The sequence below is a fragment of the Tachyglossus aculeatus genome, chromosome X1 (genome assembly GCF_015852505.1).
Source record: "Tachyglossus aculeatus isolate mTacAcu1 chromosome X1, mTacAcu1.pri, whole genome shotgun sequence".
NCBI classification, from domain to species: domain Eukaryota; kingdom Metazoa; phylum Chordata; class Mammalia; order Monotremata; family Tachyglossidae; genus Tachyglossus; species Tachyglossus aculeatus.
Genome location: NC_052101.1, coordinates 43,704,248 through 43,732,017, shown reverse-complemented (window position 1 = coordinate 43,732,017; position 27,770 = coordinate 43,704,248). Strand labels below are relative to the sequence as shown.

Below are 27,770 nucleotides of genomic sequence, written 5' to 3'. Positions count from 1 at the left end.
GCTTAGCAAATACCATTTTAAAAAATCAATCTGTGGTCATTATAAGCACTTATTGTGTGCTGACTACTTAGGAGAATACAGTGCATTAGAGGTGGTAGAAACAATCCCTGCTCACAAAGAGCTTACTGATGAGAGAGAGAGAGAGAGAAGCAGACAGACATTAAAATAAGTTAAAGATGGATGTGCACATAAGTTCTGGGGGTGGGTGAATAAGTGCTTAAAGAGTACAAACTCAAATATGTCGGTGATGCAGAAGGTAGGATGAATAGGAAAATTGAGGGCTTGGTCGGGGAAGGCCTCTTGGAGGAGGTGAGATTTTTAGGAGGGCTTTGAAGAAGGACAGTGGTGGTCTGTTGTATCTGAAAGGGGAGGGAGTTTCAGTCCAGAAAGAGGAGGTGAGCAAGGGGTCAACAGCAAGGCAGAGAAGATCGAGGTACAGTGAGTAGGTTGGTGTTAAAGGAGTGAAGTGCGCCAGCTGCTAGCAAAAGATCAGCAAGATAAGTTAGGAGGGGAGAGAGCTGATCAAATGCCTTAAAGACCACAGTAAGGAGTTTTTTGGGGGGAAAATAGAAGGGACCCATGGGCTGGGGACTTGACTCCCCCTTCCTCACTCTGCTTCTGACGCCCTGGGGGACCCCAAGGAGAGTGGGTTTGCAGCTTGAAGGTATTTGATCTTTCTGAGTTTTTCCTCACAAACACCCAAGCAAAGTAAATAGGGGCAGGTGAGATTATTCTCATTTCAGATGTGGAAACTGAAGTTCTGATTGGACCAGGGAATTTCTCATGTCCACAGAGTGAATCAGCGATGGAGCCAGGACGAGAATTCAGGCATCTCAAAGTCCAGTGTCCAAGACATATCCCCCTCAGACCTCACTGCCTCCCAATTTCTTGCTTTTTTAAATGGTCCTTCCAGAAACCTAGGAACACAAACCCGTTCCCTCCCTCCCTTCTGCACCAGGTTGGGATGAGTAGGAATGAGATAATGTCTGATCGCCTGAGAGTCCTCAGAGAAAGGCCTTGTCCATTCTCATTTTGTGCCTATTCCTAGCTGGTAATTTTCCAGTAACCTTTCTGGACATGAACAGGAGGCTACTCTGGGTCCTAAAGAGAGCTTTCCTCTCAGCCCTGGCCAAGAGTTGGGAAGATGGGAAGAAGGAATTGGGGCTTCCAGAGTAGCAATCTCTTGAAGCTCCCATGGGTGAGAACCCTCTCTGTGGTCTTTGAACCACCTTCAAGGCTAGGGGAAAAAGTTATTTTTCTCACCTTATAAAACAAAAAAGGGGACTTTTTTCTCCTCTTTGGGTTTGTGTTTCATTAGAGAAAAATACATTTGTTGGATACTTCAACTCCAGATGCTGGTTTGTTTTTTGTTGGGTATTTTTTGGTGGTGGTTGTTATTCTTTTCCACCTTTCTGTCACCTTCTGTTTCTTCACTTGACTCGACTTGGAGAGTTAGGTGTTGCCCACTTACAACCAGCTGAGTCCTAAAGAAGGACTGGCACCTGGATGTCCAAGAGGAGCTGGGCATCTGAGCCAGGGTTCTGCTGACTGGCTGGAACAACAAGCTCCCCAGGATGTGAGACTCGAGTCTCTTGGGAGGCATGGGGCAGCCAGAGGAAGCGGGGTGGAGCCCGCCCAGCATGTGTTCCTCCTTACCAAATTGTTTTCACTTAGGATTCATTCAGCGAAGGCAGGCGTGTCTTGGGAGAACTGAGGAGTCTGCCACTGAGGCTGCGTTTGCAAGCCCTACAGAGAAGAGGAGAGGAGAAAAGTGATCGCTTTCAGAATATTTTACAGCGTTCCTCCAAAGTTTCCTGTGAAATGGTGGAGAAAAGTCAGAAGTAAATCCCCAAATTGTTAGTCAGGCCAGGTTTTTGCAACCCATGTCAGAAGGATGTTTATGCTAGAGTTTGAGAAGATGAGTCTGTTTAGAGCTCATCCCACGAGGCTAATTCTGAGAGATCTGTAGGTTTGACCCCACTCCAGACCATGGTCAGCCACCCATCTGGAGGTAGAGAGTGGGTGGAATTCAGGCGACATGAACCCTACTTTTTCTTCCTAAGAATCAAGCTTCAGGACCAGTACCCAGAAACTTCTGCACTCCTGTATCGGCTCTGACCTGGGCCTCTAATTAATTAAATCACCATTTCCCCTCTCCTAATACCCTTGGGCACATGGCCATAGACACACACACTGGCCCTGCCTTTAGACTTAATTTTCTTCACATTATTTATTTTATTTCACCCTGACATATCTGGGCTACAGTTCTGTCATTTTTCTTTGTCATCCTCCCACAATTTGAAAATAGTTTCTCTGCCTGTCTCCCTCATTAGATTGTAAGCCCTTAGGAGGCTTACTGATTCACTCCCCAAAACACGTTCTACAGTACTCTGTGCCTTCAGTAAATATGATTATCACTATGTAAATCCTTATTCATGATGGGAAGTGTGAATTGATGTTTGAAGGATTGTTTTGCTGGATTCTGTTTTATGGGGAGTGACCTATGTCTCTTTCTTCCCAGAATGACTCTCAGCAAAATGTTGGAGATTTAAGTGAAAAAGATGGCCCCTTCTAAATTATATACACCACCATAGTCAGGCTGATCCCCATCTCCAGTGGCACCCTGTTAATAAAACACTATTAGGAAAAGTTGGAAGCTCATTGGTATCTTGGGGCCCCAGTTTCCTCCAGACTTTTAGAAAGCAATGGAGAAAAGCAGGGCCCAGTGGAAAGACCTCGGGATTGGGAGTCAGAGGACCTAGGTTCTAATCCCAGCTCTGCCAATTGCCCTCTGGGTGACTGTTGGGCAACTCAGTGAACTTCTCTGTGCCTCTGTTACTTTGTGTAAAATGGAGATTCAATATCTGTTCCTGCTCCTACTTAGACTGTGAGCTCCGGGTGGGACAGCGACTTTGTCCAATTTGATTTAATGGTATCAACCCCAGCGCTTACAACAGTGCTTTAAAAAAAGCACTTTAAAAAAAGTCCAGTCATTCCCTGAAATTCAGTAACTGTACGGGTAAATCTGCCTAGATGCCCTGTTGTCCCCATGCTGGCCCACATGATGATGATGATGGTACTTAAGCACTTACTATGTGTCAAGCACTGGTCTAAATGATTAGAACACATCTTGTTTTCTGTGACTATAAGTTTGGACACACTCCCTGTCCTACATGGGACTCACAGTCTTAATCCCCATTTTACAGAGGAGGGAACTGAGGTACAGAGAAGCAAAGTGACTTGCCCAAGGTCACACAGCTGACAAGCGGAGTAGCCAGGATTAGAACCAGAGGTACTTCTGATTCTCAGGCCTTTGCTCTAGCCATTGGAAGATACTGCTTCCCTATTATCCTAAAAACCTCATAATTTGATTGAATGTGTGTGCCCCGCTGGAGTTTTGTATGTGCCTCCACGGTAGGAAAGTGGCTGTAAGACTTTAAATGAGGTCTGAAGATGTTTTCCCAGCATTTGACCTAAATTATTGCTGATACTACTTCAGTGTTGTCTGAAATGGTTTTGCCTCCTCATGTTTTCTGTGACTATGTGTCTGGTGAAATTTTCTTGCAACATTCAGCCATACTGTGATGAAGGCTTGTCTTAAACTGATTTTTCCCTTCCCTTCTTCCACCCCACCTCCCACCCCACAATTTCACAGGTGCAAAGCCTATCAGGTTTTGTAAGTTGGCAGAGCAGTCCAGGTGGCAGAGCATCATTGGATGCCCTTAGGAATGCCCACACTTGGAATAAAGGGTGGGCTCGTTTTTAAAGGGAACCATTCTATTGTTGAACCTTGAAGTGCAGATGGCGCAAGGTGCAGGCCGAGGAATTACTACTCTAAGTCCCTGACTAAAAACTCATTGTAACTGATTGTAAGCCAATCAGTGGCATTTATTGACCACTTACTGTGTGCAGAGCACTTGGAAGAGTTCAATAGAGCTACTACATGTGTTCTCAGGGAACTTACATTCTCATGGAGGAGACAGACCATAAAATGTCTTTTAAGTCTTCACAGAGATAAAGAGGGGAGGCAAGTCCCTCCCCCTCCATATCCAAGAGACTACCACTCTCCGCATCTTCAAAGCCCTACTAAAATCATGTCCTTCAAGAGACCTTCCCTGAGTAACCCTTCATTCCCCCATCCCATTTGCCATGCCCCTGTCACCTATGCACTTGAGCATATACTTTCATTCATTCAATCGTATTTATTGAGCTCTTACTCTGTGCAGAGCACTGTACTAGGCACTTGGGAAAGTACAATGCATCAGCAGACACATTCCGGCCCACAAATTGTTCATAGTCTAGAGGGGGAGATAGACATTAATAAAGATAAATAATATTTCTTAAGCACTTTGTAAATCACCCTAGCCCCACAGCACTTGGGTTCCTTTCCTTATACTCTGCCATTTCCCCTATCTGTGCTTTTTTCATGTCTCCCCCTGTAGACCGTAAGCTCCTGGTGGGAAGGGACGTCTATTCTGTCATAACCAAGCTCTTAGTACAGTGCTGTGTAAGCAATAAATAAATGTCATTGATGACTTGATCAAGACTGCAAGTTTCTTGAGGAAGGAATCATCCCCACTAATTTTAAGTGCTTAAAATAGTGCTCTGCACACGGTAAGTCCTCATTAAATACCATTGATTGAATAAAAGCTTCACTAAGGTACACCCACTGTGTTTGTGAATGTTGGATCCTTGAAGGAAAGAAGGATCAGGCAGCCTCAGCTCCATTCTTGACTCTGCTGCCACAAAGCACTTATGTACCTATGTGTAATTTATTTATATTAATGTCTGTCTCCCCCTCTATAATGTAACTTTGTTGTGGGCAAGGAACTCGTCTACCAACTCTGTTTTGTTTTACTTTCCCAACTGCTTAGTACAGGGCTGTGCATACAGTAAGCACTCAATCACTATGATTGATTAGTTGATTGAACCACTGTAAACTCTGAAAGAGTGCAGCCGAGGGGAGATCTTTATGACCTACATAACTGCAGACAGATGGCAATTTTCACTTCCCAGATCTGAAGCCTTCTCCAAAGCCTCAGCTTCATTTGCAGTAACATAGCCTTCCCGGCTGATTGGCTGGGCTTTTTATGTTTTTTAATTTTTTTTTGTATCCCCTTCTCCCCCTTGCTCAGTTAATGAATAGTGGATTTGGACAATGCAGTGTCAGCAGTTTGGGGGTCTTTGCTGTAGTATTGATTTTTATTTTCATAGGGTATACTTTAAAATCCCACATTAGGGTGGTAACTGTAGAGAAAGAAAGGCTTCATTTTTCCAACCAGAGAAGAAAAAGAGTCCTGCCATTGGGCAGGTCATCGAAGTTCTGTAGCCTTTGCCATGCTGTTCATAGGAAATCCTAGCAACAGTAGCTTGGTAACCATTTTTACGTAGGTCTGGAGCTGCCATGTGCTGGAGGTGCATCAGTAGAGGTTTTGATAAGGGGTCTTAATGCCTTTATTAGAAATGATAATAACAGCAATACATTGGCTTTTTGTTTTTCCGAGAAGGTCAAAGCACTTCGGGGGGTTTGGATTTATCTAACTTATTGCTACATCATTGTGGTTAGAGCATTTTTGCAAAGGAGGTAACTGAGCCTGTAGCAGGTTGTGAATTTATCATGGTCATACAATGAGTCTGCGATAGCTGGAACCAAAGCTCTGTTCTGCTCGCTCCCAATGTCATCTTTTCTTGTTGGAATATGCATCCTGGTTTAATGCTTCTTTGTTCAGTCAGAGTCCCATTCTGGGAGGCATAGAATTTGGATTTTGTGGCTGGGCTCTTACAACTTTTGTGTATAGCATTGGGCAGGTTTCCATTTCTGGGCCTGGGCCTGTTGTTCTGGAGCAAGAGAAGAATGAATCGATGCCAAGGGCATAGAGTAACTCTGCCCCTATTTGCTGTCATCTAGGCCCCGAGAGTGGTGTGCCTGAGTGGCTAAGGGGTATAAGTGGGTTTATGATGCTGGGACACAATTTTGTTTCCAAATACTCCTCTCTTTCTCCCTGCTCCCCGTCACCTTCCCTATTTCAGAAGATTGAATACAAATCTCACAAGCATTCAGGGTTGCTTGCTCCCTCTTTTCCCCTCACTCATTCCCTCTCCTTGCTTCCCTCTCCCTTTTTTCCTCTCTCTCTTTCCCTCTCCGCCCCACCCCGCAGATCTCAGCAGGTCTGTAAGCATTACAGCCTTCCCCAGGCCAAAAACCTGGCACCTTCATCACCTGTATTGCTGGAGTGCCTCCTGTGTGCAAGAGCACTTTGAATGCCCAAGAACAGAGAGCAGGAGGAAAAGACATGGACTCTGGTCCATTACAAACTGATGGAGGAGACGTGAGGATAGAACTGCCAAACATGCAGTGGAATAGGTAAAAGCATGGGTACAATTATGGACTATGAAAGCTAGCAAATAAAATGGGCATACACAGTATTAAGGTGGCTAGTGGCGTGGCTAGATCAGGAGGGGAGCAGTTTATTAAGGGCATGCTTTGTGAAGCGGTTTGTTTTTAGCAGAAGATGGGGAGGATGAGGTTTGGCCGATTTAAGCGGAGATTTCTGAGGCAGGAGGAGAGTTGTGTGCAATGTTTCATTGGATGGTAAGTTTAGGACTGCGAGGATGACAGAGTGAGTCCATGTTGGGAATGATAGAAGAAAATGAATAGATAAGAGCTTGAGTAAGTCACTTCTTCTGTTGGGCCTCAGTTACCTCAACTGCAAAATGGGGATTAAGACTGTGATTAGGACTGTGTGTAATGAAAAGAGGAAATGAAGAAATAGGGATCAGGGTAGTAGGAAAGATGAGGAATCCAAGTTTTGACATTTTTAGTTTAAGGGACTGTGTCCAACCTGATTAACTTGTGTCTATTCCAACACTTGGTACAGTGCCCAGCACATAGTAAGCACTTAACAAATGCCATAATGGGAAAAAAAAAAGGGAGACAGCTGGGGACGAGCCTTGAAGCTAATGGAGAGTAGGAGGTTTTGTTTTTAGCAAGAAGAAATAGACATTGGAGGTTTTTTGAGGAAAAGAGTATTGTTTTGAATGACATTTTATAAATAGGGTAAGACCAGCTGGATGTTGGTCTATGGAGGAGAGAGATTTGAGTTTGGAGACTAGTAAGGCTGTTATAGTAATCTCGCTGGGCGACCATCAGGGTGTGAACCAGGGTATTGTATCATAGGGGTGGAGAGGAAGGAGGTGATCCCTGATATAGAGGAAAAATGGACAGGATTTAGAGCAACCCAATGTGGGATGCAAGTGAGAGGGCTCAAAGATGACACCAAGCTCATGAGCTTCTGTGGTAGGGAGAATGGTCATGGTTCAGTAGGGACAGTAAAGTAATTGTAGTAATAGTATTTATTAAGCATTTACTATATGCTTGGGGAAAAATACATGGATGGGAATTAGACAAGGTCCATGACCCTCAGGGGCCTCACAGTTTAATACAAAGAGGGAATAGTAATGGGGGAGGGTAGGAGGAAAGATAAGGAATCCAAATTTTGACATTTTGTGCTTTTGTGATTCAGGTTATTCAAGCAGAGATGGCTGGAAAGCAGAGGATAACTGTAGTATGTGTTAAGCATTCACTATGTGCCATGTACTGTACTAAGCACTGGGGTAGATTATTGATAATCAGGTCCCACATGGGGCTTACAGTCTAGGAGGGAGAACATCTGATTTTGTAGATGAGAGAACTGAGGCAGAGGTAAGTTAAATGCCTTGTCCAGGTTACCTCTGACTCCCAGGTCAGTGCTCTTTCAACTTGGCCATGTTGCTTTAAGGAAATGCAAAATTGGTAGGCTGGTGAGAGATTGGGTTGGGTGATGAAGATTTGGGGTCATCCGCATGGAGGTGATAGCTGCAGCCATGTGAATGGATGACTCCTAAAGAGAATGAGTGGAGAATGAGAAGTGTAGGCCACCCAGAATAGAGCTTTGAGAAACACTCACTGTTAAGGGTGAGGAGAGGAAGACGAGCCAGCTCAGGAGACTGAGAAGAAGCAGTCAGCGAAGTAGGGAGAAAGCAAAGAAAATACTGTATCAGTAACACCAAGTACAGAGACCTTATCACTGTCCCATCTGGTTCCATCATCCCCTCTAGACTGTAAGCTCATTGTGTGCAGGGACTGTGTCTGTTATATTGTGTTGTACTCTCTGAAGCATTTAGTACAATGCTCTGCACACAGTAAGTGCTCAATAAATATGATTGATCTTGTGCTGTGCACAGCCCATCCTGGTACTTGTCAGTCAGTGGTAATTGAGAGCTACTGTGTGCAAAGCACTTTCACTAAGCGCTTGGGAAAATACCATAACAATAAGGTTGGTAGTAGCAATCCCTGCCCAAAAGGAGCTTTCAGTCTATGGGGGAGACAGCCATTAAAATTATAGACAAGAGAAAGTATAGCATGTTAGAATATTTACATAAGTGCTATGAGGCTAGGGTGTGCATCAAAGTACTAAAGGAATATGCAGACAAGTGCATAGTTGCATGGAGGGATGAATGAATAGGTAAAATGAAAGATTAGTCAGGGAAGACAACTTGGAGGAGATATAAGCTGTTGTGGGCAAAGAACATGACTGCCAACTCTGTTATAGTGTACTCTCCAAACTGCTTAGTACAGTGCTCTGCACACAGTAAGCGCTCAATAAGTACGATTAAGAATGTGATTTTTGGAGGTTTTTGAGGGTGGGAAGAGTAGTGGGCTGAAGGGGGAGGGAGTTCCATTCCTGAGGGAGGACATGGGCAAGTGGTTAGCGGTGGGATAGGTGAATGAGATAAAGGGACAGAGGAGCAGAATGGCGTGGGTTGGGTTGTAGTACGAGGTCAGTGAGGTAATCACTCATCCTCTCCCGCCTGGATTACTGCATCAGCCTCCTTGCTGACCTCCCAACCTCCTGCATCTCCCTACTCCAGTCTATACTTCACTCTGCTGCCCGGATCATTTTTCTACTAAAAACATTCAGGACCTATTTCCCCATTCCTCGGAAAACTCCAGTGGTTGCCCATCTACCTCTACGGCAAACAAAAATCCCTCACTATTGGTTTCAAAGCACTCAAATCACCTTGCCCCTTCCTACCTCACCTCACTACTCCCCTACTACAACCCAACCCACACACTTCACTCCTCTACTGCTATTCCTTTCACTGTGCCTCAGTCTCGTCTGTCTCACTACCAAACCCTCGCCAACATCCTGCCTCCGGCCTGGAATGCCCTCCCTCCTCATCTGACAAACAATTACTCTTCCCCTTTTCAAAGCCTTATTGAAGGCACATCTCCTCCAAGAGGCCTTCCTTGACAAAGCCCCCCGCCCTTTCCTTTCCTCCCACTCACTTCTGTGTCACCTTTACTTTCTCCCTTTATTCATCCCCCCTCCCAGCCCCAGAGCACTTATGTACATATCTGTCACTCATTTATATTCATGTCTGTCTTCCCCTCTTGGCTGTAAGCTCCGTGTGGGCAGGGTATTCATTCATTCATTCAATCGTATTTATTGAGCACTTACTGTGTGCAGAGCACTGTACTAAGCGCTTGGGAAGTACAAGTTGGCAACATATAGCGATGGTCCCTACCCAACAGTGGGCTCACAGTCTAGAAGGGGGAGACAGACAACAAAACAAAACCTATTAACAAAATAAAATAAATAGAATAATAAATATGTACAAGTAAAATAGAGTAATAAATATGTACAAACGTATACAGGTGCTGTGCGGAGGGGAAGGAGGTAAGGCGGGGGGAATGGGGAGGGGGAGGAGGGGGAGAGGAAGGAGGGGGCTCAGTCTGGGAAGGCCTCCGGGATGAGGTGAGCTCTCAGTAGGGCTTTGAAGGGAGGAAGAGAGCTAGCTTGGCGGATGTGCGGAGGGAGGGCATTCCAGGCCAGGGGGAGGACGTGGGCCTGGGGGTCGACGGCGGGACAGGCGAGAACGAGGCACAGTGAGGAGGTTAGCGGCAGAGGAGCGGAGGGTGCAGGCTGGGCTGTAGAAGGAAAGAAGGGAAGTGAGGTAGGAGGGGGCAAGGTGATGGAGAGCCTTGAAGCCGAGAGTGAGGAGTTTTTGCCTGATGCATAGGTTGATTGGTAGCCAGTGGAGATTTTTGAGGAAGGGAGTAATATGCCCAGAGCGTTTCTGCAAAAAGATGATCCGGGCAGCAGCGTGAAGTATAGATTGAAATGGGCAGAGACAGGAGGATGGGAGACCAGAGAGGAAGCTGATGCAGTAATCCAGTCGGAATAGGATGAGAGATTGAGCCAATAGGGTAGCAGTTTGGATGGAGAGGAAAGGGCGGATCTTGGCGATGTTATGTGAATGTGTGTGCTTATTGTTGTATTGTACTCTTCCCAAGTGCTTAGAACAGTGCTCTGCACATAGTAAGCACTCAATAAATGTGATTGAAGGAACGAGGGAGAGAGAGCTGAATGAGTGCTGAAGAGATGATAGTAAGAAGTTTCCTTTGGATGAAGAGTTGGTTGGGAAACCATTGGAGATTTTTGAGAGGTGGGGAGATATAGACTGAAGAGTTTTACAGAAAAATGATCTGGGCAGCTCAGCGACATATGAACTGGAGAGAGGAGGCTGAAGTTTTAATCAAGTTGGGAAATAAGTGCTTGGATCAGTGTGGCGGCTGTCTCGTTGGAGAGGAAAGGGTGGATTCTAGAGATATTATGAAGTTAGAGCCTTAAACTTAATAAATCCAAACCCTATCCTCCCCCTGACTTTCCTATCACCATAACCAGCACCATCATCCTCCCTGTACCACAAGCCTTTAACCTTGTCATTATCCTGGACTCATATCTCTGATTCATTCTGCCTCCAAATCCTGTTGGTTAAACCTTCGCAGCATCAGTAAAATCCACCCTTTCCTCTCCATCTGAACTGCTACCTTGTTAACCCAAGCAATTATTCCATTCCACCTTGATTACCAAATCAGCCTCCTTGCTGACCTCTCCACCTCCTATCTCTCACCAGTCCAGTCCATATGTCACTCTGATGCCCAGATCTTTTTATAAAAAATCATTCAATCCACATCTCCCAACTCCTTAAGAACCTCCAGTGGTTGCCCATCCACCTTTGCGTTAAACAGAAACTCCTTACCGTTAACTTTAAAGCATTCAGTCACCTTGCCCCCTCCTATCTTACTTCACTTATTTTCTAACACAACCCAGCATGCCCACTTTGCTCCTCTAACACCAACCTACTCACTGTATCTCACTCTCATCTTTCTCGCCACCGACCCCTCGCCCACATCTTGCTTCGCACATAGCGTTAACAAATGCCATCATTATTATCTTGCCTCTAATGTGAAACTCTGTCCCCTTTTATATCTGACAGACTATCACTCTCCCTACCATCAAAACCTTATTAAAATCAGATTTCCAAGAGACCGTCCCTGAATTACCTGCATCACCCTTGCACTTGATTTTGCACCTGTAATCATCTCACTCTCAGCCCCATAGCACTGGATATGCATATCCATAATTTATATTAATTTCTGTTTTTCTTTCTTAACTTTCAGCTCCTCATGGTCAGGGAAAGTGTCTACCATCTCTGTTGTACTCTCCCATGCACTTAGTACAGTATTCAGCATAGTAAGAGCTCAGTAAATATGATTGATATATAGAACCAACAAGATTTCATGATGGATGGAATGTGTTGGTTGAATGAGGGCGATGAGTTGAGGATAATGCCAAGGTTACAGACTTATGAGACAGGGAGGATGGTAGTGCTATCTACAGTGATAGGAAAGTTGTGGGAGGACAGGGTTTGCATGGGAGGATGAGGAGTTCTGTTTTGGACTTGTGAAGTTTGAGGTGCTGATGGGCCATCCAAGTAGAGATGTTGTGAAGTTGGGAGGAAATGTGAGACTGCGGAGAAGGAGAGAGTTCAGGGCTGGAAATGTAGATTTGGGAATCATCCGTATGGAGATGATAGTTGAAACCATGGGAGCGAATGCGTTCTGAGGAAGTGGTTGTAGAAGGAGAATAGAAAGGGGCCCAGAAGTGAGACTTAAGTGACTCTTACAGTTAGCGGTAGAAGAAAGAGGAGCCTGTGAAAGAGACTGAGAAGGAGCAGTCAGAGGGATAGGAGGAGAACCAAGAGAGGACAGTGTCATTGAAGCCAAAGTTAGATGATGTCTCCAGGAGAAGGGGATAGTCCACAGTGTTGAACGATTAGGATGCAGTAGAGACCATTGAATTTTGCAAGAAGGAGCTCATTAGTGACCTTAAAGAGTGTCATTTTTGTGGAGTGAAAGAGACAGAAGCCAGATTGCAAGGGACAAAGAGAGAGTAAGTGAAGAGGAAGTAATGACAGCAAGGAGTTTGGAGAGGAATAGTTGGAGGGAGATGGGGTGATAACTGGAGGGAGCCGTTGGGTCAAGGGAGGGTTTTGGATAGGGGAGAGATGGGCATGTTTGAAAGCAGTGGGGAAGGAGCCATTGGAAAGTAAATGGATGAAGTTGGTGCTCGGTGAGGGCAATTGTTTTGATTGGTAAGAAGGCATGGGGTTGGTAGCACAGGAGGAGGGAGTAGAATTTGAGAGTAGATGGAAGCTCTACTCTTGAGATACTTCTAGCTGCCATAGTGGAAGTGTTTAACACCGAGAAAGTCCCAGCAATCCATGGAGCAGTCTGGCAAACCCTCTGGAAGCAAATTTCCAGCCCCTTTCAGCTTGGGGGTGGAATTTTTGGGTTGATACGCTGTGGCTCCTTCACCTGCCATGGGGACAGGGAGGGAGGCCAAAACACTGGGCTGAATCCAGCTGGGATTTGTCTTGTACCAATCTGTGCAAAACAGTATAGGTGACCTGGAAGCCATTGGCTTTTCCTCTCTCAGGCTGAGTTCTACCAGGATTTGATGGTGAAGGATTAGGATTCCTCCTCTCCCTTACACCCCCCACCCCCTCCCATTTTACAGATGAGGTAACGGAGGCAGAGAGAAGTTATGTAATGTGCCCAAGGTCACACAGGAGACAATTGGTGGAGCTGGGATTAGAACCCAGAGTGCCTCACAAGGATCCCTTGCAGACCAGAGGCTGGGGAGGGATTCCTCTCCTGTTTCCCACTCAGACACAAACCCTAGGCACATAGCCAGAGGTAGCCCCATCCTGCAAGGGCACCATCCTTCTGGGCAACACAGCCATTTGGGAATCCTGAAATGCAAAGGCACTGCAGTACCACACTGGCACCAAGACTTCCTTCCCACCCATCTGAAAAGGCTATTGTGAGGATTAATGAGGTAAAATATGGAAGTCCTTTGAGTTGGACTCTGAGGAAGCCTCAAATCATAATAAAGACACTGTATAAATACAAGGTGCCTCAAATCTATGGAAATAAGGGGGAGGGAGATAATGGGTGAAAGGAGTCACAGTGCATGAGTGACTCACCGATTGTGGATTCTGTCGGGCAGGGCCCCTGGCCTAACAGCAGAGGCTCTCGAGTTCCGACTTTGGAAACGTGCATACTGTACTTAGGAATTTATGGTTTGCAGTTTTCCAAAGCACAAAAGAACAAGGTCCCTTCTCCTGCGTGGCTGAGATGTGTAACTGTTTCCAGAGACACGCGGCTGGAGCAGGGCATAAAGACCTCTTCTGTTCAAGCTTTCTGGGTCTTTTTGTGGTCTTTCCCCTCCCCTCCGCTCTCCCTCCCTCACTCCCTGACAACCCCTCCCCCCGCCCTAACACACATACACACACACACACACACACACACACACACACACACACAGAGAAATGCAGACTAACTAGTAGGTTTACACCCACAAGTTAGCATTATATCAGCATGAAGTCAGGAAATGCTAAGGGTCCCAGAGTCCTCTGCTGCCCTTGTTAGCTCACCACATCTCCCACATAATCCAGTGTGCAGGTTTAGTTATTGCAGCCTTTGTGGGTGGGTGAGTTACTGCTCTTGCATAAGCCTTGCCTTTTGGATTTCCTGAATTGAGTGGTTTACGTTTTTAATCTGTATGTTACGGTACTTTTTTTTCTTTCTCCCCCTCCCCCTTTTCATTTCTGCAGTATTCGATTTCTGTTTTCTTTGGCAGCAGATCTAGTTCTGAGTTGAAAGTTGGGGAAGTTGATCATAAGGGTTTTGAGGATTTCTGAATATGAAATGCAAGGAAATTGCATAATGTTGCAGAGTTTCCTTTTCTTGTTACTTGCTTGTTACCCAAAATATAGTAGTTCCTTCTAAGAGCCTGAAAAAATTTGACAGATCCTGTCCCTTGACAACCTATTGTGGCCTACGGAGTCAGAGTCATCCTGATTTGAGGTTGAATTTTTTTTCAGGGTCAAATAACAAAGCTTCCTGTATAATAACTATAGTAACCATGTTTTTGCAGCACATAAATCAAAAAGAGTAAAAAAAAATCATGAACCCAGAGATATTATAGCAATATCTAATCCACCAAAGCCTAAAAGGAAGCTGCATGTTGAATTCCTGCCCCCTCACAGATTACCTGGTGCATCTTCTGCCAGCTCTACCATCCCTTTTGTAGTTTACTTGACCAGGTACTTAGTACAGTGTTCTGCACACAGTAAGTGCTCAATATTGATTGATTGATTGTGTTTCTCCTGACCACTTGGGCTCCAGTCTTTGGGAACAGAATTCCTGATACATGCCAGCCCACCCTCCTCCCAGAGACTAGGGAGAAGGGTCCAGATCTCACAGTGCTGTCTACAACAACCAAATCCCATTTAGGGAGTTGGGTATTTCCAGCTGCTTGATTGATGGGCCTGAGTGCTTCTACACTGGCAAGAAGATAAGGGCCCACAACGCCAGTGCTTTGCCAGTTGACTTCTCTGTGGTACCAGTCTTCTGGATTGGTGGCATGTTAAATATCATTGAGCTGTCACCACACATCAGGTGGCAAACAGAACCCTAACACACAATCTGTGCCCACAGCTGATTTAGGTTTAAGATACAGTGGGCTGCCTTCTTACTAATAAGTTACCAGCACTTGAAACATGGCAAGATGGAGGCTGCCTGTTTTGACACCTCATTCACCAAGCATCTGCTTGAAGGTGATCTTGAAGGCAGTAGCAGTAGAAAAGGGGTAGCTATCTTCCGGTTACAAACTTTGCTCAACCCCTGGTGTTCATTTGGAAAGAAAGAAGTGCAAGAGGAAGGGCCCACTTTCCCCATTTTGTCACTGAAATCCTCTGCACTCTGCTGATGTCTGCTCTGGAGACCCCGAATTTCAGTGCACTCATAAACTTTCCCAGTTTCCCCCCCTAGAAACCTGCAGTTAAATCGTTTGTGTTACTAGCGTTCTGGAGCAGTTTGCTCAAATTCAGTTTTGGGGGAGGCAGGTGGGTTTCTGCAGGCCTTGTTAACTTTCAGCCTTGGCACCCCATCTTCTGAGCTCTTTTCGTGAAATGTAGTCACCAATAGTAGTTTATCTAGTCAGTAAACACACTTGGGCTTTCTTTAGCTAATTACAGGTGCCCCATGAAATGGGTCAAAGGACCATTTTGTAATCTGTCTCTTAGACTAAAGCCAGGCAATATGTAGCAAAGGAGGGGATTAGTCTCCAAAGTGTCTGGAGGCCAGAGACGGGTTTGGTGCTATTATTTTTCCTTTCTTTCCCCGAGAGTTTTGGGATGGATACTCTGGATTTTTGATGTTATTGAGACTAATGCATATGTTAATGTTAATGCGACTAATAGCCTGTTCTGGAAAATGCAGAGCATTGCATTTTACCAACCTCAGTTTTGAGATGAGGAGGGTGGGGAAGAAGAGTGGTATTGTCAGATGATAGAAAATAAGAAATTCAAAATCAAGCTTCAGGCCTGCTCTGAGGACTTTTTTTAATGATATTTGTTAAGTGATTTCCATGTGCCTGTACTGTACTACACACTGGAATAAATACAAGATAATTGGGTTGGATACAGTCCATGTCTGACATGGGGCTCATGGTCTTAATCCCTATTTTATAGATGAGGTAACTGAGGCACAGAAAAGTTAAGTGATTTGCCAGATTAGAACCAGGTCATTCAGACTCCCAGGCCTGTGCTCTAGCCATTAAGCCGTGCTGCTTGGGATGAGGCCCCTTCATGACTATTGCTCATTGGTAATGCTCATGATGGAGCCATCCAGAGCACCCAGTTATTATTATCATTATTATTATGGTATTTGTTAAGCGCTTACTATATGTCAAGCACTGTTCTAAGTGCTGAGGTAGATACGAGGTAATCAGGTTGTCCCGCATGGGGCTCCCAGTTCTCCACGTGGGAGGATCAAGAAGTGACTGCCCTATGGAGGTAGCAACAATCAAAGTCTTCAGAGGGAAGTCGCCCAGCACAGATGGTCCTGGCCTGAATCTATGAGGAAATGCCGTGTTTCAAGTCATTATTAACTAGAGATAAGTGGCTTCCTCACGCTCAAAGAACTCTAATATCAGGTTTCTCTGGACACCTGGAGTGCTACTCTCCCCACAACCAAATAAGTTGACACATGCCTTTATTTTTTTTACCTGGGCCTCCTTAGTACTAGAAAACCCTACTGCAGCCCAAATCCCTGCCTTATTCCAGCATTTCAGAGCCCGATAAATGTTAATGTGAAGGTTGGAAACGTGTGGCCAGGTTTAGCTTCTCCTCTCCAGCAAATGTAACATTAAGGATTCAGTCATATTTATTGAGCTTACTGTGTGCAGAGCACTGTACTAAGCACTTAGGGAATTAGAGGCTGTTCTTCCTAGCACTCGCTTCTGTCTGGATTTAGTGTGATGCAATGCCTGAAGAAAGAGCTCTGTAAAATATATATGGTGGCAGTCTAGTCACGAGTGCTACAATGTGAGTTTTCGTGAACACGAGGTTCTTTGGGAGCCCAACCACCATGTTATAAAACCATCCTCCCTGATTTAGACTCTGAGCCCTGTATGGGACCAGGGACAGTTCCTGAACTGTGTTTCCCATTTACCATTCATTCATTCAATAGTATTTATTTAGTGCTTACTGTGTGCAGAGCACTGTAGTAAGCACTTGGAAAGTACAAATTGGCAACATATAGAGGTGGTCCCTATCCAACAGTGGGCTCACAGTCTAGAAGAGGGAGACAGACAAAAAAAACCCAAAACAAGTAGACAGGTGTCAATACCAACAGAATAAATAGAATTATAGCTATATATGCATCTTTAATAAAATAGAGTAATAAATATGTACAAGTATACACAAGTGCTGTGGGGAGGGAAAGGGGGTAGGGCAGAAGTAGGGAGGTCGGTGGGGGGGGAGGAGGAGGAGAGGAAAAGCGGGAGCTCAGTCTGGGAAGGCCTCCTGGAGGAGATGAGCTCTCAGTAGGGCTTTGAAGGGAGGAAGAGAGCTAGTTTGGTGGATGTGTGGAGGGAGGGCATTCCAGGCCAGAGGTAGGACGTGGGCCGGGGGTCAACGGCGGGACAGGTGAGAATGAGGCACAGTGAGAAGGTTAGCGTCAGAGGAGCAGAGTGTGCAGGCTGGGCTGTAGAAGGAGAGACGAGAGGTGAGGTAGGAGGGGGTGAGGTGATGGAGAGCTTTGAAGCCAAGAGTGAGGGGGTTTTGCTTGATTCGAAGGTTGATAGGCAACCACTGGAGATTTTTGAGGAGGGGAGTGATGTGCTCAGAGAGTTTCTGTACAAAAATAATCCGGGCAGCAGAGAGAAGTATAGACTGAAGCAGGAAGACAGAGGAGGTTGGGAGATCAGAAAATAGGCCGATGCAGTAGTCCAGGCGGGATAGGATGAGAGATTGAACCAGCAAGGTAGCGGTTTGGTTGGAGAGGAAAGGGCAGATCTTGGCAATGTTGTGGCAGTGAGGCCGGCATGTTTTGGTGGAGGATTGGGTGTGTGGGGTGAATGAGAGAGCGGAGTCAAGGATGACACCAAGTTTCCGGGCTTGTGAGATGGGAAGGATGGTGGTGCTGTCTACAGTGACAGGAAAGTCAGGGAGAGGACAGGGTTTGGGAGGGAAGATAAGGAACCCAGTCTTGGACATGTTGCGTTTTAGATGGCGGGCAGACGTCCAGATGGAGATGTCCTGAAGGTAGGAGGAGATAGAAGCCTGGAGGGAGGGAGAGAGAACAGGAGTGGAGATGTAGATTTGGGTGTCATCAGTGTAGAGATGATAGTTGAAGCCGTGGGAGTAAATGAGTTCACCAAGGGAGTGAGTACAGATGGAGAACTGAAGGGGACCAAGGACCGACCCTTGAGGAACCCCTACAGTAAGGGGATGGGAGGGGGAGGAGGAGCCCACCACCCAACAGTCATCACTGAGTCTAGCACATAATAAGCACTTAATGCCTTAACAAACTAGACTTAGTTGTAAGCACTTTAGAGATAAAAATAAACAGAGATGGAGACAGAGTGGAAAAAAAAAGTTCTTCCTGTTTTATGCTTTTAATTTATATACCAGAGGTTCGTGGTGCGATGTTTTTCTGTAAAGTCTAGATAGTAGAAATAAAGGTGACTGGGGAAAAGTTCTGGGTTTTGAACTAATCTTGGATTTTCTGTGCATTCTCTGGGGGAGTGTAAATGAAGCAAGCTTAGCAATGAACAAATGATCTTGCAAAATGTACAGTCTTATACAAAGGGAGCTCATGAAGACTTTCACACTGCCTGTGGATTTCATTCCTTGCACTCCCAATGCAGCTCCTCATGTGTCCAACGCTTGGGCACAGAGGGGTTTGGGTAATGAACTCCCACCCTCCTGTTCTTGAGCACAGCCCTCAGGACCAGTCCTGTCTCTTACAGTCCAGGCAGAGTCGCAGTGGGGCTCCTTTGCTAGCTACTGACCTGTGGCCCAGTTGGGCGGAGAAAGCCTAAGGCAACAAACCAGAGTGGCAGCGTCCTATTGCTGGCCTTGCTGCCCACTTGCTCAATCAACTTTATTTATTGTGTGCTTGCTGCATGGAGATCACTGTACTAATCACTTATAATTAACAAGTACAACATAAGTTCATAGATATGTTCCCTGCCCACAAAGAGCTTACAGTATAGAAGGTTGAGGATAAATAGTTTTAACTGTGAAATACCTCAATTTTCCCATCTACAAAATGAGAATAATCCTGCACCCTCCTTATTCTCTCCTTAAATACCTCCGATGGGTCATTAAAAATGTTTAAGGCGGAGGGTTAGAGTGGATCATTCTGGAAGAAACTCCTCACCCTGGGCTTCAAGGCTGTCCATCAACTCACCCCCTCCTACCTCACCTCCCTTCTCTCCTTCTACAGCCCACCCCGCACCCTCCGCTCCTCTGCTGCTAATCTCCTCACTGTACCTCGTTCTCGCCTGTCCCGCCATCGACCCCTGGCCCACGTCATCCCCCGGGCCTGGAATGCCTTCCCTCTGCCCATCCGCCAAGCTAGCTCTCTTCCTCCCTTCAAGGCCCTACTAAGAGCTCACGTCCTCCAGGAGGCCTTCCCAGACTGAGCCCCTTCCTTCCTCTCCCCCTCATCCCCCTCTCCATCCCCACATCTTACCTCCTTCCCTTCCCCACAGCACCTGTATATATGTATATATGTTTGTACATATTTATTACTCTATTTATTTTACTTGTACATATCTATTCTATTTATTTTATTTTGTTAGTATGTTTGGTTTTGTTCTCTGTCTCCCCCTTTTAGACTGTGAGCCCACTGCTGGGTAGGGACTGTCTCTATATGTTACCAACTTGTACTTCCCAAGCACTTAGTACAGTGCTCTGCACACAGTAAGCACTCAATAAATACGATTGATGATGATGATGGAATGGCTGTTTACAGCTTTTGTCCTCAAGCAACTCCAAATCTGATATAGGTGGTACTGGCAGTACTAACACAAAAAGAGAATTGCACAATTTTTAGCAGAGATAGATGACTACACACAGTGAGTTCAGTAAAGCTAAGGTTAAGGTGTTCATTATGGGCAGAGAATCCAACTATCTCTTGGTGATCACCAGGAGACTTGAATCAGCAGTCAAAGTGGGTTGTATTGAAGTACTTGTGTAGGGTTCAAAAACACTGTGTGAAGCACTTGGGAGAGTACAACAGAAGACCTATGTACTTTTTCCTCAAGGAGCTCACAGTCTAGAGTGGAAGATAGACGTATAAAAATGAGTTACAAATAGAGTACAGTGGCTTCACAAAGTAGCTCAGGGGTAACAGGGTGAAATAAAATGTGACTATACAAATGAAAATCTGCATATATCAATTTGTTCTGAGCTGAGGAATACAATACACCGGTGCCAAGGATGTCTTTTGTGTTGACTAGAGGGTTGTTCCCCTCTCAGGGTCTCACCTGGAGAGTTTCCAGTACTCTACCAGTCTTGGCTATGGGAGGGAGAGTCAAGCAGAGGCATACAAATTCCATTCCTAGCTTGGGCAGTGGCTAGCAAGTGGAAGGCAATCTGCTACAAGTCAAAACTCACCCATGCTGGGCAGCAGCAGCACGGGAGAGAGTTGAGGGTGGAGACTCAGGTTTACTGGCGGAAGGAAGGAATGGTAAAGCACTTGCATATTTTTAGCAAGGAAACTCTGTGGATACACTACCAGAATGATTGCAGATGGAAAGCCGGGCATTCTGGGAGAGATGTGTCCGTGGTGTCGCTATGGGTCGGAAATGACTCAATGGCATAAGACAAGATGAGGGTTGTGAATTATTTGGGCAAGTCTTCTTGACAGAGATGAGATTTGAGGCTGCATTAGAAGATGGAGATTCCTGTAGTTTGTAAGCTCATTATGGGCAGGGGACCTATCTGCCAAATCTATTGTACTGTCTCGAGCACTTAGTTCAGTGCTCTGCACATAGTAAGTATGCAGTTAATACCATTGATGAAGGAGAGATTCGTGTATGCTCTGGTGGGTTTGTGAGGGAGGGAGTTCTGGGCCAGGGGAAAAGCAAGAACCTAAGGGGTAAATGGGGGCTGGAGAGTTGAGGGTGCAATACAGTGAGATGTTGAGTTTGGAAGGAACATAAAGTTTGAGCTGGGGAGTAGTAGGAAAGAATGTCGCTATATAAGATGGGGAGAGTAGGTAGAGACCCTTGAAGGCGATTGTGAAGGGCTTTTACTTGAGGCAGAGGGACACTGGAAGCTATTACAGGTCTCTGAGGAGTGGAAATGTGTGCCAAGCTAACTGTGATTTGACAAAAGCTTGGACCAGTATAGTTACTAGAGTGAGAGGAAGGGCTGATTCAGGCAATGCCATCTCCTGCTCAGAGATGGGGAGGTTTGGAGAAGGAGCAGTTGATTTAGGAAGGAAAATGAGAAATTCCATTTAAGACCAGTTGAAGAAGTTGAGGTTCCGGTGGAACATCCCAGGGGAGATGTCCTGGAGGTGAGAAGAGATACGGGATTGGAGGTTGATTTATAGGTCATGTCTGGAAAGGTCAATATGAGAGCCATCCACAAAGAGGTAATAGCCAAAGTCACATGAGCAGTTGAGTACTCTGAGAGGACAAATAGGGGACCTCACACAGAGCCTTGCTGAGGAGACTTGAGCATGTTGAAGGACAGACGGAAAGTAGCCATCAGAGAATGAAAGACTGAAGATAGCAGTAAGGGAGAAAGGAGATTGGGAGCTAGTACTTTTAGGAACTGGGAAGCAGGTGGGGTAAAATACACTAGTAGATTTAGAAAGCATATGGAAGACCTCCTATTGAGAAAGGCAAATAGGAGGTAGTAGCCTGAGGAAGAGGTGATGGAGAGACTAAGAACTTTGTGCCTAATGGTGTACATTTTACTGATGAAAATAGTTTGCGGAGGTCATCAGGAGTGTGATAGGTGGAATGGGTCCAGAGCATGGAGATCATGGCTGGGGGGTGAGGATCGAATTTGCAGGAAATTTGTGAGTGAGGAGGCAGGTTAAAAGAGTATGGTTGGATAGCGGGAAGCGAAGGAAGAGATGTGAAGCAGCATGGCCTGGCGGAAAGAGCACGGGCCTGGGATCCAGAGGACCCTCAAGACTGGAAGCTCATTGTGATCAAGGAATGTGTCTACCAACTCTGTTTTATCTTACTCTCCCAAGTGCTTAGTATAGTGCTCTGCACACAGTAGGCCCTTAATCAATATGATTGATTGATTGGGGTTCTGATCCTGGCTCCACCATTTGTTTGCTATGTGATGTTAGGTGAGTCACTTAATCTCTTCTTCAGTTTCCTCGTTTGTAAAATGAGGATTCATTATCTGTTTTCCTCACTTAGGTTATGAGCCCCATGTGTGACAGGGCCTGTTCAATCTATTTTTATATACCCCAGTACTTAGTACAGTGCTTGACACATAATAAGTGCTAAGAAATACCATTATCATTATTATTGACTATTGTCTGGAGATTATTAAATCTAGTGTGTTTCTCCAGGCCAATGTGGACTGAAACAAGAGGTCCCAGGGTTGACCAGTGAAAAGAAGCAGATGTCTCAGGATGGGTGTTGGGAGGGGAGGTTTAGAGGGATAACCAACGATATTAGCACATCACATTGTGTTTGACTAATATCTGCAGAACTACTTGTTATAACAGAAACATTTTTTGCTTCTCTGAGGGGGAAAAAAAATCTTCTAAGCACCTAAAATGATGATGATCATAAGCAGTATATCTTAATCCCAAAGCCCTGTCTTCCAGGAGACTAGGCAGTGAGAAGCAGCGTGGCCTTTTAAAATGAGCACTGGCCTGAGGGGCAAGGGACCTGAGTTCTAATTCTGGCTCTGGCACTTGCCTGCTTTGTGACCTTGAGCAAGTCATTTAACTTCTCTTCATAATTAAATGAGAGATTAAATACGTGTTCTGCTTCCTCTTTACTGTGAATCTCCTATGGGACAGGGACAGTATCTGACCTGACTATTTTATATCAGTCACCATCAGTGGTGTTTATTGAGCACTTATTATGTTCAGGGCATTGTACTAAACCCCTGGGAGAGTAATAATAATAATTAATAGTTTTGGTACTTGTTAAGCACTTATTATGTCCCAAACACTGTTTGAAGTGCTGGGCTACATACAAGTTAATCAGGTTGGACACAGTCCCTGTCCCACATGGGGCTCACACTCTTAATCCCCATTTTACAGGTAAGGTAACTGAGGCCCAGAGAAATTTAAGTGACTTGCCCAAGGTCATATAGCGGACATTTGGTGGAGCCAGGATTAGAACCCAGGTCCTTCTGACTTCCCGGTCCTTCAACTTATCCATGCTACTACTTATACAACAGAGTGGGTAGTCACATTCCCTTCCCACAGTGAGCTCATAGATTAGAGGGATCAGGACTTAGTACAGTGCTTGTCACATAATGCTTATTGAATAATGCAGTCATTATTATTGCAATGAATAGTATTAAGATGTCTCATGGATCTCTGTAAAAACTCACCTCAGCAGTCCTGCAGCACTTATTTATGTAGCTGTAATTTATTTATTTATATTAATGTCTGTCTCCTCCTCTAGACTGTAAGCTCACTGTAGGTGAGGGATGTGTCTGTTATATTGTTGTGTTGTACTCTCCCAAGCCCTTAGTACAGTGCCCTGCAAGAGTAAGTGTTCAATAAACACGATTGATTATAGCTGCTGCCTGCTGGAGGCTACTTTTGAGAGTTCCCAGCATCAGTTTATCCACATTTCTAACCGGTGCCTGGGGGCTTCCAGCAACATAGACAACAGTTAAGTGTCTGAGGTAGCTGCCCTCAATGGGCAGCATTGTTGATGTGGCCTCAGTGAGCTTCAGGGTGGGGAAAATTGTACTAATTCTGTTGTATTGTACTCTCAAGTGCTTAGTATAGTGCTCTGCTCAAAGGAAGCACTCAATAAATTTCATTGATCAATTGAGAGGAAACCTAGAGGAAGATGTTCCCATTATACACAGGAAGCCTCAGTAAATACCATTGATTGATTTCTAAAGTTCACCAACTGTTGAAAGCAGCAGGTTTCTCTCTTTCCCTTCCTCCTGGCCCACCCATTCATCCTTGCAGTCTCAGTCAGACTGGTTTGCATTCTCGGTTAGCTCCATTACAAAACTCATTCTCTTTGACCCATTTGCCCAAATGAGACCCAGAATAATGACTTGACCATTCAGGAGCCAGTCACACAGGGGCCTGGGAGCATGTGGCTCTTAGACCAAGTTTTGCCTACATACTGACCCCTGGTCACAGCGGTGGGCTCTTGTGGCCCAACAAACCTCGAAGGAGGAAAAAGCCAAAGAGCATGAGCATCCCTTCAATTTGGGCATTTACCCCAAGTCTTTTCTACCAGCCTTCTTCTCAGGCTGTTACCGGACAGAGGGGCGTTCGAGAGGTGGGCCTGGGTCTTAGTGCCCGTGCCATACCCGTAGGGGAAGAGGGTATTTGGGCAGACACCCTAAGCAGCCATGCACTTGTCTGCCTGAGACCAGAGGTGGTGGGAAATAATTGAATAAGAAATCAGCCCTCCCCCACAACTACCCTTTTGAGATCTCTGAGATTGCTGAGAGCTAATTACCTTAAGCTCCCTTTTGCATTTTTTTTATTCCCTAGGCCTGAGTAAATGTACCAATGTTTAGATTTTTGAAGCTGCAGGCGGAAATTGGAAATCCTCCTCCTGGATCTTAGGGGCCCAACGGCTGCTGGGAAAAATCCCCAAACCCTAAGCAGTTTTTCTTCACTGTATCTGCTAATGAAGACCCAGCTTTTCAGTCCCCAAACTCATGTGGCAGGAATTGTCAATTTCATGCTGAAAGAAGTCACTTTCTTCCTCTTTGCCCATCAGAGAGCCACACCTCTGAATTCCCCATTGAAATAATAATAACTCTGGTATTTATTAAGCACTTACAATGTGCCAGGCACTGAACTAAGTGCAGGGGCAGATATAAGCAAGTCAGGTTGGACACGGTTCCTGTACCAAGTGGAGCTCACAGTTTCAATCCCGGTATTACAGATAAGGTAACTGAGACCCAAGGAAACAAAGCAACTTGCCCAAGTTCACACAGCAGACAAGTGGCAGAGCCAAAATTAAAATCCATGACCTTCTGACTCTCAAGCCTGAGCTCTTTCCACTATGCCATGCTGAAACAAGGGCTTCATAATGTGCTGTGGTTTGCCTGCTATCCAGGAGACAGGGAGTCACATCCTGGTTTTGATGGCTGACCAACATGAGAGGTTTCCTGCCCCCTCCCCTGCCACCCCCGGAGTGGAGTTGTATTCTGCCCATGAATTGGGATTTCAAAACTGTGTCCCCAAGCTGGTTGTGCCATAATGCAAGTGGGGACTCCAAAAGGGAGGAGGGGTGGGCGCCTCTGGTAACAAGATATGGGGACTTGGCTTTAGAAAGATGAAGCAGTAAAGACTTCCTTTCTATTTTTCAGGTCTACAATTCGAACAAAGACAATCAGAGTGAAGGAAGTGAGTACAATTTGTCTGACACGTCTTTATTGCTTGGGGTTGCTGGTGGGAAAAGGGTAAAAATGGTGCCTCATTAGGTCACGGAGTGGGCCAGAACTTGCCGTATTATGTCTCATCATCATCATCATCATCAATCGTATTTATTGAGCGCTTATTGTGTGCAGAGCACTGTACTAAGTGCTTGGGAAGTACAAATTGGCAACATACTGCGTGAGAGCATCAGATGCTTCCAGTATGTCTCTTTGACTCTACAAAGGGCTGGAAAAATGTCCAAATGGGCCCCAACTAACTCCACCATACGTGGGTGCACGTACATGCGAGTGAACACACACACAGGTACGCAGAGCCCCAGGGTGTAGAGACTGACAATTGGCCAGATGTCCTTTGAAAAGCCTCTGGCTTTCTCTACCATAATGGGCTACCTCTACTGGAACGTGTGAGCACACCCAGAACAGTAAGACGTTCTGGGCCCGTGTTTGCCCTCTGCATTTCCCACTCCCCAAAGTGAGTTAGGTTGCTTATTCCGGGCCTGCAGGTACTTTATACCCAAATAATTATTGCCCTTCACTGGAGGTCAGTAAGAAAAAAAAAACTGACACAAAACGAAGCACCAGACTTCTCCTCACTGTACATGTTGAAAATAGAGAGGATTTACTCCGGGAACCCTTGATGTATTATTATTATTATTATTAAAATTATTGTATTTTTAAGTGCTTATTATATGTCAAGCACTGTTCTAAATGCTGGGGTAGATGCAAATCAGATGCAGTCCGTGTCCCACGTGGAGCACAGGGAGAAAAGGCATTAAATCCCCATTTTACAAAATCGAGGCACAGAGAAATTGTGACTTCCCCAAGGTCACACTGCAGTCAACTGGCAGAGCCTGGATTAGGACCCAAGTAACCTGACATCCAAACCTGTGCTCTTTCCACTAGGCCATGCTCCTCTTTTATGACAGTGAAAAAATGTGTTTATAGTTCAAAGATTTATAACACTTCAGAGCCAGCCCAGGGAATGAGTTCTGTAATCCCCTTCCATCTTTCATACCACCTTCAGGTTAGAGGATGATCTGCAGGCAGTGGTTTTTTGTCAGTGTGTGCAAAGGGTACTCAAAAGGCCATTAGGAACTTGACAATCTCTTCTGCATTGTGTACGTGTACGGGCTGGCCCTGACTGCACCAGTTCATTTGTTGCCCACAGTGCCTGGTGCTGCTTTTGTTTATCCTTCTTGGTATTATGATCTTTCTGCAGATCGTAGCCAATGCTAAAACATCAGTCCCATAGCTGAATGATGCGGTGGTCTGTGATTTACTGCTGCCTACTTCCATTTCTGCTCCCCTCTCAGAGTTGCACCTAGAGAGTTTCCACCTGTCATGACTACAGGAGGGAGAGTCAAACAGAGGCATACCCATTCCGTTCCTAGCTTGGGCAACGGCTAGTGAGTGGAAGGCAATCTGCTACTAGTCAAAACTAACCTGTGCTGGGCAGCAGTGGCATGGGAGAGAGTCAAGGGCGGAGACTCAAGTTGACTGCACGGAAGGAGGCAGTGGTAAACCACTTCTGTGTTTTTACCAAGAAAATACTATGGATACACAACCAGCAGGATTGCCGATGGAGGTGGAGAGATGTGTCCATGGCGTCACTATGCACTATGGGTCGGAGACAACTCAACTGCATAAGACAAGATGAGACTTCTGTTTCTGCAGTGCTTTGGAAGAAGCTCTTTAGGGTTTGGATATTGGGAGTGAAAGAGAAAGAGCTTCATCACAGCTTCCAGAAATTTTGTTGTCTGCCTGGAATGAGTATGTTTTAGTATTTTAGTGGAGCTCTCCAGATTTCAGGCTGTCCTGCCCCTACCTTGCTCATTTTGAGGTCAGGGATCATGACAATCAACTCTGTGGGATTCCACTTCCCCAGGTACTTAGTACAGTGTTCTGCGCACAGTGAGCACTCTATAAATACCATTGAGTAATTGACCTCATCTTCAGGCCTCCACCGTAGCTGCTGGTTTTTCAATCTGCCCAGGATAGAACATCCTCTCTCTTCTTTAGCTATGGAGACGATCATTATTAACCAGCGTGAACTAAAGACTCATAGACTACCTGGCACAAGAATGATGGTATTTAAGCACTTACTATGTGCCATGCACTGTACCAAGCGCTGGGGTAGATACAAGCTAATCAGGTTGGACACAATCTGTATCCCACGTGGGGCTCACAGGCTGAATCCCCCTTTTACAGATGAGATAATTGAGGCACAGAGAAGTGAAGTGACTTGCCCAACGTCACACAGCAAGCGGCAGGACTAGGATTAGAAACCAGGTCCTCTGACTCCCAGGCCCATGCTCTATCCAGCAAGCCATCCTGCTCTGACTGCAAACCCCCTGACTCTGTAGCTGTGACTCCACAGATGTCTGAACGAAAGCATTTCCCACCCATCCAAAGTCATCCCTTACTTGGTAGGTTACAGAATTTGGGACAAG

At 45.5% G+C, this 27,770-nt stretch overlaps 1 protein-coding gene and 1 non-coding gene across 3 annotated transcripts in view; both read left to right on the top strand.

Moving 5' to 3' along the window:
• The window catches only part of ARHGAP26 (Rho GTPase activating protein 26), a 488,708-nt gene that overhangs the window by 239,636 nt on the left and 221,302 nt on the right, over positions 1-27,770 (top strand). For both annotated transcript variants that reach the window (XM_038739982.1, XM_038739983.1), the window contains exon 12: positions 25,252-25,288. In XM_038739982.1, the coding sequence (XP_038595910.1) occupies positions 25,252-25,288 (37 nt within the window). The remainder of the gene's footprint in view (positions 1-25,251; positions 25,289-27,770) is intronic.
• Positions 20,214-20,351, top strand: LOC119920248. Its single transcript, XR_005448007.1, has one exon. It is a non-coding gene; the product is annotated as a small nucleolar RNA SNORA7 (small nucleolar RNA).